The sequence below is a fragment of the Rattus norvegicus genome, chromosome 13 (genome assembly GCF_036323735.1).
Source record: "Rattus norvegicus strain BN/NHsdMcwi chromosome 13, GRCr8, whole genome shotgun sequence".
In the NCBI taxonomy this organism is placed as follows: Eukaryota; Metazoa; Chordata; class Mammalia; order Rodentia; family Muridae; genus Rattus; species Rattus norvegicus.
This window is the reverse complement of record NC_086031.1, coordinates 86133398-86145413: the sequence shown is the minus strand read 5'-3', so window position 1 is coordinate 86145413 and position 12016 is coordinate 86133398. Positions and strand designations below refer to the sequence as shown.

The 12016-nt window shown below is 47.4% G+C and overlaps 1 protein-coding gene across 3 annotated transcripts in view; it reads left to right on the top strand.

Moving 5' to 3' along the window:
• The first annotated feature begins 316 nt into the window (after positions 1-316).
• Pcp4l1 (Purkinje cell protein 4-like 1) overlaps positions 317-12016 on the top strand; it is a 23635-nt gene continuing 11935 nt past the window's right edge. Inside the window, exons 1-2 of one of the 3 annotated variants that reach the window (XM_017598936.3) lie at positions 317-712; positions 10644-10780. In XM_017598936.3, the coding sequence (XP_017454425.1) occupies positions 704-712; positions 10644-10780 (146 nt within the window). In that variant the 5' untranslated portion in view covers positions 317-703. Of the gene's footprint in view, positions 713-810; positions 3065-10643; positions 10781-12016 lie in introns of those variants that run through there. The other 2 variants (NM_001126093.2, XM_063272605.1) reach the window with 2 other exon arrangements.

The following is a 12016-nucleotide window of genomic DNA, read 5'->3' as shown; positions in this document are numbered from 1 at the left end:
CAATGCCAACAAGTACCGTAGGCATGAAAACTTAAAGAATTTCCTTAGATGGACTAGATAGATAAACAGAACTACATTTAACCAAAGTTATCAGAAGCTCCGTGCATTTACCTGTGTTCTGTTTATTTTCTTCCTTACCTTTTCCCTAAAAGATATATACCATGTGGGGTTGAGCTAAGGCTCAAGGGTTTTTATTAGCTGTTCTTCCAGAGGACCAGAGTTCAGTTCCTTCAGATACTACTTACTACTTCTCTTTCCTTTACCAGCTCCCTACTTCATTTTCTGTCTTCTCATCCCCCTTGGTTTCCCCCTCCTTCCCGCTCTCTCTGTCCTACCCTAGTTTGGAAATGCAGCAGATTTCTGAGCCTGCCACCACTGGGTTCAAGGAGCTGTCAGTCTGCGCTAGGCAGAGTTTCTATTGGTTGGGCTGGAAGCAGGGAACCGCAGCTCACTATAAAAGGTGGAGCCGGTCAAGGCGCGGGGAGCTGCTGACAGGACCAGGTCAGAAGGGGCTCCCTGAGCTACGCTGCAGCCTGAGCGCCTGGGGCAGCACGAAGCAGCAGCTCGTGCCGTGCACTCTCCCCTCCAAGACCGCTAGGGCCTCTGCCCCGGAGCCCAGCAACTCTCGGCCGTAGTCCACGCACGCATCTCCCAAGACCCCTTTGCCTCACCTGCGCCTGCCACGCCCCGTCCTGCCGCCGGGATGAGCGAGGTGAGTGGTGCCACTCAGCACACCCCGCCACCTCCGGCGCTCCGGGCCAGGGCTGCGGCGGAGAGAAGGCTGCCGCTCCAGGTCCCCGGGAAGCGAGAGATACTCTCTGGATGGACGCCACTGCCCCTCCAGGAAAGCCCCCATCTCCCGGTTCTCTGAAGTTACTGGGAGGGGGTGCTTTTAGCCTAACAATTGCCTAGAGTGCTTTGGGGAGGGGATGACTGGAGTCAGCTGTAAGCGGGAACTGAGCTCTCAGGGTGATTAGCCTCTTGGGGTGCTATCCTCTGCAACAATCGTATTGCTCCGAGGTTACCATGGCTTTCTTTGATGCCCCCACTTCAGTTCTCTCTGGCTTCAGCAAGGATTTTGTGGTTCTTGAATTCCATAAGCAGCAGCCAACAAGAGCTCCGTCCCTGGCCACCTAACTCCTTCCCTTCAGGTGGCACTTTTCAGTGAGGAACGATGGGGAGACCTGCCGTCCATGAATACTGTAGGGGAGGAAGGCACATCTAGCACCTGGGGAGATGTTCTCATCCAGGGTAGACCTCCCTCTGCAGTGCCCGTTACATTCAAATCTTCGCACAGGTATGGTGGTGATGGGAGCCAACCCGGTCCTTTAGCTGGTTGACTCATTTCAAAGAACACTGTCCATGGTAAGACTTTAAGATGACCTGTTCCCTATTGTCTGACTTAATTCGTAGCATCCTGGGCAGATCCTCTTATCCGGAGACAAAATTATCTTTCGCAGAGGATGTTGGTTTGAACAGTGGGGTCTCATACCTTCCTTCTACGGCCCCTTTCCTAGGAAGCTCGCCCTTGTGTTCAATCTGCTTCTCAGCAGTATGCCAGCATCTAGTTGTGCTACTTGGTAGCTATGCGGTCTTGGGAGCACCGCTTAATTTGTCTGTGTTTTGGCTTTCTCTCTGTAAAGTGGAAGCAATACTGGTTGTTCTGAAAGACTAAGTGAGATATGTCAAGTACTTTAAACACTACCTGGCTTCTAATGGAATCTGAGTTAGCTAGTGTGTGTGTGTGTGTGTGTGTGTGTGTGTGTGTGTGTGTGTGTGTTTCAAGTTAGTTGGTTCCAGAAAACCAACTTAAGAATCGACAAGCCTCCTTAATGATAGAGCACTCGTCTTGCATGAGTGAAGTTCTGGGTTCAATCTTCAATATTAAAAGCAGATAGACAGAGATACAGATAGAGATAAAGAGAGAGACAAAGAGACAGAGAGACACAGGTGCACACACGCACACACACACACACACACACACACAGACACACACACACACACACAGACACAGAGAGACAGAGAGACAGAGAGACAGACACAGAGAATTCCCTGCAGCCGGGGCCTGTTTAGATAGGAAAGATGAATATTTTTCAGTAGTCCTGCTGACTCCTACCAAAAGTTATCACCTAGGGAGTCAATTAGTACCAACTGCTATGTTGTCTTGGTTGCTATGTCCACTGAGTTTATCCTGGAAAATCCAGCTCGCTTGGTGGGCTGCAGAGGAAGGAAAGTTTCCAGTACCTCAGCTCGTTGTGACAGTGACCATGGCAATCTTGCAGAAAGAAAATAATAATAAAATTAAAAGGACTGACCCTCTCTGGCTTTTTCCAGCTCTAACACGAGAAGGGAGGCTTTCTTTGCCCTTTTACCTCGCCAAGGTCTAGGGTCCCAACCGCTCCTCCCCAACATCCCCTTTCTAAATCCAACAATTTTAACCCAAGCCAACCTCCACTGGTGAATTTTTCTGAAGACTATGCTGACAGGATCTATGGTTAGTTTGTGGTAAACTAACATGAGGAGACACGCGTGGCTCCCGGGTAGGACATGCGGTAGAGGGCTTTCGAAGTGACATTTAATGAAGTGGGATGCTTTTCCACGGTAAGAACAGTTTGGAGTGCGCTTGGGGCAGTCAGATCTTGGCTACTCTAGACAGCAGCCGAATTTGACGAGAAGCTCTGCAGACTGATATGAGTAGGATCCATCAGTGGGGACTCTGTGTAGAAGACTGCTCAGCCTCCTAAGCTGTCATGAAACTGGGCTAGTTAGCAATTTAACCATCCGGGCTGTCTTCTAACACCGAGTGGAGCCTTGCTTCAGGGATGAATATTTATAATATCCAGAGACAGCCACCTGGGTGTACACAGAGACCAGCTGTTTCTAAACCAGAGCCCCAAGGGTGGAATCTCCTTTTCCCTACAGGCTAAGAACCAGTCTGTTTTCTTCCTCTTGAAAGAAACTATGATAAAAGCGGAAGTGTTGCCTGGAGCTGTGGAGCCCTAGGGCCTTATTTCTTTCAGCCCTACTCTCTTTCAAGTTGATGTGCTCCGGCCAGGAGAGCCAGGTACCCCAAATCTTATGTAGATTTTACCTCCCCCACCTGCTTATTTTCTTGTTTCAGAGACACTGCTTGAAATGAGAAGATTCAGGATATCTTTAAGAGATTCGAGTTTCCACTGAGGGACAACTGGGGAGGGGGACTCTGGACCAGGGCAACTGAATGGGTAAGGAAGGTTCTGGTAGGGCTGCAGAGCAGGGTGGCTGTGCTTTCTCCTGGTGGCTGTCATTGTCACTCAGTACTGCAGCGGAACATTTCAGTGTCTGCATGCTCTTGTGCACAGGAGCTGCAGGGAGGGCGTCATCTCCAGCTTGTCTGTGTTCACAGCTGGAGGCAGGACTTGATTGCCGTGAATCACAGTCTGTCTCCTGTCCTTTAATAACTTTCCCTCTGGTTCCGGGGAAGCTTGGGTATGGGAAATGCGTTCAGTCCTGGAGGGCTCTTTCCTATAATCCCCTTTTATGCAGCGTAGCTGGCTGCAGAGAGCAGAACTGCAGGGTTTTGTAGGAAGCCGTGACATTTCTCATCTGTGAGGCACTTAGCTGGGCGAATCCTTTGGTCCAACAGTCACTTTGCTGAAATGGGAGTCACAGATTACCGGTGACAATTCCCACACCCCTCTCCTGAGTTTTAGCTGGCAGAGGACAGAGACCGAGGGACAGAGCATCTAGATCGTTAGGAGAGAACTTAGAACTGCTGTTCTCGAGTCCTGTTGTTAGTCTTCTGAGGTGTTCTTACCTAATGGAAACAGATATTGCTCTTCAGGGATCACTTTCTTCCCTGTGCACATCTGTCTCCATTTGCAATCTTCCCCACAAAGGACATTCAGGGTGATGTAGTTCTAGTGGACCTCTGTGAGTCAGTTGTTAGGAAGCTTGTCACCCAAGTTTCTCTCTCCCTCATCGATGCTCATTATATTGCGCTTTGTTGTTATTTTATTATTATATTATGTTTTATTGTTATTATTTGGTTAAATTGAATATAAGACATAGGACTGACTACTTGTTATTAGAATGTCTTCTATCTCCAGCAATCTGTTTTCTAAAATAGGGAAAGCAGGGTTTGGCTCACAGCCTTCTCGCATGGTTCATCCTCTTCTCGCTCACCCATTTATGTCATTGGGTTTAGCTGCTTGGCTAAGACTTTCTGGTTGGTGAGAAGCTGATGGCTTTGTCATCTTCTGATCTGAGTCTAGAGACGATTCATTTTCCCAGTCGGCAGCCATGATCAGGTATCTCACTGCACGCCAGGTTTCTGTGGGGCAGGCGGTCATATGAGAGTCTGATGCCTCTTTCCTGCCTGTCTGTGGAGGGCCCTAACTAGCAGACACGACGGAGATTTTTGATCCTGGTTGAAGGGAAGAAAATAAATCAACTGCTATCTTTTCAAAGTGTTGGTCCTATGGATGCTTACCGCTTTTTACGGTTTACGTTTCCTAATTTCCAAGTCATTTTTTTTTTTTTTGGTAAGTCTGGTTTATCATAGAAAAACTAAACTTTGTTTTGAAAAATTTCTTCGAGGTTGAAAGTCAGGTATATCTTTTACCGGGATAGCCTCAAAATGAAATATCAAGACACTGCAGTGATAGAGTTTTAGATTTGCTGAAGAGCTTTAAAGATCATCTGGTCCCGTTTTCTGATTTTACAGGTGAGGAACCAGAGCCCAAGTCTTGTCTGCGTTTGTGTAGTACCAAAAGACAAGGGCACAGTACTGCTGATGTCTCTTTCCAAATGCATTTTCTTCAGGACTCTTTTAAATTGTTGCTCCATTGAATATAGAAAAATCTCATTTACCTGTAGTTTTAAAAAAACAGCCTTGGAGATCAAACCCAGAGCAAATACTTTATCACTAAGCTATCATCTTTTCCCTTAAAGTTTAATTAATTAATTAATAACTTCTTGAGAGATATACTTGTGCCTTGGCCACCTCCCCTTACTGCCTTTACCTCCCAAATGATAGAATTACAGGCATTCACCACCATTCCCAGCCCCCTTTTTATGTGATTTTGAGACAGGTTTATATTAAGTTGCTTATACTGGCTTTAAACTTGCAACTCTCCTACATCTGTCTCCCAAGTAATGGAATTAGAGCCGTGTATCACCATGTTTAACTACCTTCAGCCCCCACCCCCAACACACACACCTTGGTGTTTGACCTAGGATCCCACTATGTACCTCAGAGTACTCTGGAAGTTTCTATACTCTTTAAAGCTCTTGACTCCCGAAGAACGTTGCCTGAGGTTGTATTTCCACCACCACCTGCACATACTCACATGTTATACACACGCCTCCCAGAGGTATAACACACACACACACACACACACACACACACACACACACACACGGTAAGGGACTGTTCAGAAGCAGAACAATTTTCCAGCGTGTATAAAGCCTTTGGCTTCAACTCTCAGTGCAGTACATGTCCTCCCTCACACAGAAAGCTCAGTCAGAAGTAGATTCATAACTCCTTTGCAATGGTGCGCGTCTGTAGGCTAGGAGTTGGAAGCAGGAGGATGAGTTTGAGGCCCTTTAGCCTATGTAGCCAGTTCAAGACCAGTCTCTGGTACAAAGCTAAAACAAGCAAAAGCTAATGCTGTTGCAGTTCAGGTGGTAGACAAGGTCTTCCTTAGGTAGTGAGTTTGAGGCCTGGCTGGGTTACATGAGAGCTTGGGAGAGGGAGAGCAGGAGAATATGACAATCAGGAAGAATGAGAATCAGTGAACACAACACCGAATGCCGCCTCCTCCTCCTCCCTCTTCCTCCCTCCTCCTCCTCTTCTCCCACCTCCTCCTCCTCCTTTTCCTCCTCCTCCCTCCTCCTCCCTCCTCCTTCTCCTTCTCCCCTCCTCTTCCTCCCCCTCCCCCTCTCCCCCCTCCTCCTTCTTTTAAGGTATCCTTAAATAAAGGCCGGGAGGCCTAGACTTGGTGGCTAGGTGTGGGTGTGTGTGCCATAATCCTAGTGCTTAGGAGGTGATAGCAAGAAGGTCAGGAGTTCAGCCTGAGCTACTTGAGGCCCTGTGTCAAACACCAAAACAAAACAAACGGGCTGAAGAGAGAGAGCTCAGTGGTTAAGGGCACTCAGAGGTCCTGAGTTCAATTCCCAGCAACCACGCGGTGGCTCACAACCATCTGTAATGGAATCTAATGCCCTCTTCTCATGTGCATGAACATGAAATAAATAAATAAATCTTTAAAGCAAAAGTCTACAACAAAGCTAAACAATGAATTTAGACCTTGTGACCTTCTCCTCACCATTCAGACTCACTGAAAGCCTGGGTTGCTTTCTTCCTTCCCTCCCTTCTTCCCTTTTCCCTTCCTGCATCACCAGCCTAGGCTGACTTAGAGCTCATCAGCTCCGACTAGCCTCTGAGATCCCGGTGGCTCAGCCTCCTGACTACTGCTGTTACAGGGGTGAGTTGTTAACACGGGTGAGCTACCACATACCACAGGGCTGAGCTCCCTTCCTCAACTCCGAAGCTTGATTCCTGCTTCCGGCCGCTGGACTCCAGAAGGCATCACCTGGTTCCCAACCCCCACCCAGGGAAAAGAGGTGCCATTTACCACTCTGTTGTGTTTGGTGCTGCCTCCCTCCCACACAAAGGCCTCCAGCTGAGTGTTTGCTTTGTAGGCTGCAGGGGGATTAATACGTTTATTTTAGAATGTTAACACCGCTGGTGGGATGCACATTGAAGATTATAGTAATAAATGAAGCTTTAGCGTTACTCTCTCTCCCCATCCCCTGCTCCTCAGTATGGGGTAAAGGCTCGGCTCCAAGCTGCGTGCAGAGTGCCACAAATAACCACTCATTAAACTGTGGCAGCCCGTGCTGGGGGGAATGGGCAGGGGCTGTTGACTCATTGCATACCATGAGTTGGCAGGGGCGAAGAGTTCTGCCCCTGCCTCTAGTGGGGGGTACTGCTATTCCAGGAAACAGAGTGTGGTGGCCAAGGGGAGAGGGACAAACCAGGGGGCTAGTCTAGAAAACAGGGTGGGTGGCCAAGGGGAGAGGGACAAACCGGGAAACTGGTGCTGCTTAAGTTTCTAGTCTTGTGGTCAGAGGTATCTAAGATGTCAGGCGTCTGGTCTTAAAGTTTCTGTATTAGGAGAGGAATGTGCGTATGGGGAAACTAAAGTAAGGGTTCCTAGTTCTTTTTCTGTTATTATCTTGAGGGTGACCTTGAGCAAGGCTTTCTGAAGCTGTTTGAGGACTGCTGCTGGTTACTGCACTGAAAGAGTTGAAACAGTTCCAACAGATTTCCAAAAACAGCAGTCCAGGGTCGTGCAGGGGCACGGGATCCCAGAGGCTTCTGTAAGGGCTGTTAGCAGTGACTTCCATTGGGGGAGAACTCATCAGTATAAAAACACCCTCTTGGGGGATTAAGAACAAAGCCTCTTACCACTCAGTACCTGGAAAAATATCCACTAACTCGTGCTCCCGTTTCTTCCTGAAAATGGAGTTTGTGAGATCTTGGACTTATGTCAATATAAAGACGGGGAAGGGGGGAGTTTGTTTTTTTGTTTTTTTTGTTTTGTTTTTTTCGGTTTTAGTTTTTGGAGACAGGGTTTTCTCCATGAAGCCCTGGGTGTCCTGGAACTCACTCTGTAGACCAGAGTGGCCTAGAACTCACAAAAAATCCGCCTGCCTTTGCCTCCTGAGTGCTGGGATTCAAAGTATGCACCACCACTGCCAGGCATGGGGGTGGGGAGGAGGGCTCTTTTAAGGCTTATCTTTAGAATTTTTTTTTTTAGTTTTTTTCTTTTATTTATTTATTTATTTATTTATTTATTTATTTATTTATTTTTTCCATCTCTTTAGAATTTTTTTTACGCTTCAAGCTCTTTTTAGGCTTCTCTGTCCTGGTCTACAGAGAGAACTGTGAGTATCTGTGGCTGTCCGTCAAAGCTAAATAATTGTAGCAGTACTGGAATCGGTGTTTTCATCTGCACAGCACCCAAGTCATGTCATACAAATGCGGTTGTCCCAGGTACGGGGTGGGGGTGGGGGTGGGGGCGTCCCTTGCTCCTGGTTATTACTGCTGTTAACCATCTGTGATCCCGGGAGTGTGAAGGGCGTGGAGAGAGCCCAATAGTTTACCCTTCCCCAAACTGGTTTTAACTTGCTGCTTGGAAAAGAGGAGGGGGAGACCCAGTTTTCCTCTTCTGGTGATGATGGTTGCTGTGGTAACACCACTAAAGGGAAATTGACAAAGGAAGAAAAGGAAGACCGGTAGGAGGCAGGGTGAGTGGATCCTGTACAACAGTTGAGTTATGGGGTACCTGCTCCCCATTGGCCAAGGGGAAGGAGCAGTTAGGCTGCTGCTATGTGGAATGTCTTTAGGTGCTTTGCCAAGACAATGCTGACTCATACAATTATTTTTGGATCTGTTTTTTTATCTTTTTGTGTTTTCCTTTTTTTTTTTTTAAGACAAGGTTTCATAATATAGCCCATGTTGGCTTCGAACTCATGATCTTGACTCAACCTCCTTGTGCTGAGATTATAGGCATGCTGTACCACGATTGGATACAATTGTCTTTTGTTTGCTTTTGCTCTTGGGTTTCTTTTGGGGGTGGGGAGTGGGGGTGGATCCTGAGAAGTAGCAGCCAGTGCTTTTTGTTGTTGTTTTTTTTCGGGACAGGGTCTCTCTGTGTAACCTTGACTGTCAGGAACTCCATCTGTAGACCAGGCTGATCTTGAACTCACAGAGATCTGCCTTCTGCCTCCCGAGTGCTGGGATTAAAGATGTGGGTCACCGCTGCCCAGGTCTTGTTTTGTTTTGTTTTTTAAAGGTTTGTTTATTTATCATATACAAGTATACTGTAGCTGTCTTCAGACACACCAGAGGAGGGCATCGGATCCCATTACAGATGGTTGTGAACCACCGTGTGGTTGCTGGGAATTGAACTCATGACCTCTGGAAGAGCAGTCGGTGCTCTTAACCGCTGAGCCATCTCTCCAGCCCCCTTGTTTTGTTTTTTAAAGAGAGGGTCTCTCTATTGTATAGCCCTGGCTATAGACCAGATGGCTTCCAACTCAGAGATGTGCCTGCTTCTGCCTCCTGAATGCTGGGACTAAAACCACACTTGGCTGGAGCCAGTACTCTAAACCACTGAGCTCTCCAACCTCCCCTGACGTTCCTTGATGTTTAAGACTTACTTTCATGCGCGTATATGAGTGTTTTGCTTGAAAGCGTATGCAAGTGAACCATGAGCTTGCCTGGTGTCTGAGGAGGCTAGAAGGAGGCGCTAGGTCGCCTGAAACCGGAGTTACAGATGGTCGTGAGCCTACATGTAGACCCTGGGAACAGAACCTCAGTCCTCTTTGTTAGAGCAGCCAGTGCTCCTAACCACCGAGTTATCTCTCTAGCATACTCTATGGTGACTCAGGCTTGCAATCTCAGCCCTCAGAAGGTTAAGGAGGATTGCATGAGTTTGATAATAAACGAGGACCACATAGCCCTAGGTCAGCTTGAGTTACACAGTGTAAGACCATGCTAAGCAAACAAACAAACCCCCAAACCTCTGGAGTGCAAGTTTTTTCCGCCTGTAGCTTGGACCCCTCTTCTCTTGGGAAAAGTTCCACTTTATAATGCTTCTCTATGAGTTTTGTTTTTGCTACATCTAAGACATTTTTTTCTATGCTGAGGTTGCAAAACCTTTGCCCCTAGGCTTTATTCTAAAATCTTACACTTAATTGTACCCGCCACTGCCACCGCCACTACCACCACCGCTGCCACCGCTGCCCTGAGACGGGATTTCGTGTGGTCAGCCTGCAGTACTGTACAGGCCACGTTGACCTCAAGCTTGCCTCAGTCTAACCGCCTCCACTTCTTCAAAGTTTAGCTTTTGAGTCTGTTTGCAGCTGATTTCTGTAAGGTCCAAGTGAGCTAGTTTTGCAGTGTCCATCCAGTTGTTTCCATACTGCTTGTTGAAGACACCCCCATCCCCTCCCCTTCTGCTTTCAAGTCATGTGCATTCTAGCATTTTCTCCTCTTCCCTAATATCTCTTCCTCCCCTTCCTGGCCCCCTGTCTATTTTCATCTCTCTCCTGCGCCCGCACCCCACCCCCGGTGTCTAGAGTCTGCATAGGAGAGAAAACCGACTATTTGTCTTTCTGGGTCTGGTTTATTTCTCTTACCATAATGATTTTCCTTATCCTTTTAATGTTCCTGTTCCTCAGACCTTGGCCCCAGGTCTGTTTCTTTTCATTCTAATGGTACTTGGAAAAGGAATTCACATCAAAAGGGGAGGAGGGAGGGCAGGTAGACAGAGATGGGGGTGGGGAGTTATATTAGAGGATAAAAGGATGGATTGTGTGGTTCCTAGAGGAAGGGGCTGAGCCTGGAGCTCAGATCCCTAAGACCTGGTCTGACTGTTAATAAAAGGTCTGGGAAGGCGGAGATGGGCGAGTATACAATGGCTTCCTGTGCTCGGATTTGGAGGAACTAAAAAGGGCAGATAACTTTTTGGAGGGAAATACTAAGGAAAGAGAACATGGCCTCCATCTGCATCTTAAAGCCTAATGGGATAAAAAGGAAAAAAAAAAAATCCCCTAATCCAGCAGGCCTTTGTCATCTACTCTCCCTACAGAGCAGAGTCCACACCTTTGAGCTGCAGGGAAAACAAGAGCATTCGCTTAGGAACTGGCACCTACTGGCAAGTGAGGGAATGGAACATTGGAATACATCAGGCCCAGAGGAGGGAGTGGATGAAAGGAATACAAGAAGGTAGGCAAGGGAAGACGTTGGGGCTCTCTAGGGAAAGTGAGATGTGATGGCTTTCACAGTTGCTAATTAGTGTTTGGTACAGAGAAGTGGAAACAATTAGTCCTGTGTGGGCAATGGCACTGCACTGAACCCAGCTCTGAGCTCACTAGGACGCGAATAATAGTTTCGAATGTAAGCAAGGGAGTCGTTTGCTCTGGGAAAGAGTGCGATGGTCTTGCACACGGAATTCTCAGACTCTGAAGGGCTAGGATCTGGTCCTGCGAGTGAAGAATCTGGATCGTCCCTGGGGGTCAGTTTGGTGTGTCAGGAGCCTCACAGAGCGAGCACCAGGAAGCAAACACCAAGTCAAGGTGGTCCGGTCAACAAGCCCAGCACGAATCTGAGTGGGGCTGTGTGGTCTGGGATAAAGTCCTCACATAGCATGTAGTAAGATTGCTCCTCCATAATGAGAGGGCAGGGTCCAGCTCCCCAAGGTGACGTGAAGAAGGCGTTTTGGATTGTGAATTGAGAAGCTGCTTGAGAATCCGAATTGGGGAGAATTTGGATTCAGTCGCCTGGCTGTCGGTATGGAATTCAACCATGATTCCAAAGATCTTCCTTCCTACCTGGGGACTGCTCTGCTGTATGTGCTAACTTCTACAGTCAGGTCATTCACATTAGCCCTCCTCTCGAGTGTATGTGAGTGAATGTGAGTGCACACAGACACTTTAGTTGGAGATCTAGATATCACATAGCATAATGTTCAAGAGCATGGACTCTCAAGACTGCCTTTCTGACTTCAAGCCCTGTCCTTGTGACTTACCTATATGACCTTAGGCCAAAAAAATTAATCACTCTTGTCCTCAGTTCCTGGTTTGGAAAAGGAGAATAAATATTTTCTGGAGCTGATAGAGTGAGTCCGTATGTTAGTGGCTTTAAAAGCGCACCCAAAAGTAACAGACTGGTAGTATTTATCTATGTGGTTATAAATAACAAGGCAAGGTTACATTACCAAGTCCTTGATTTCTATCAGTTCTCCTACAAGGAGCCTGCAAGGGTGTGGTTCTCAACCTGTGACCCCTGGAGGCGGGCAGTTGAATGACATGACAGGGAAACGGATACTTACATGATGATTCATAACAATAGCAGAATTATAGTTATACAGTAGCAACAGAAATAACTTTATGGTTGGGTCACCACAACGTGAGGAACTGTATTAAAGGCTGAGCGTTAGGAAGGTCGAGAACCACTGCTGTA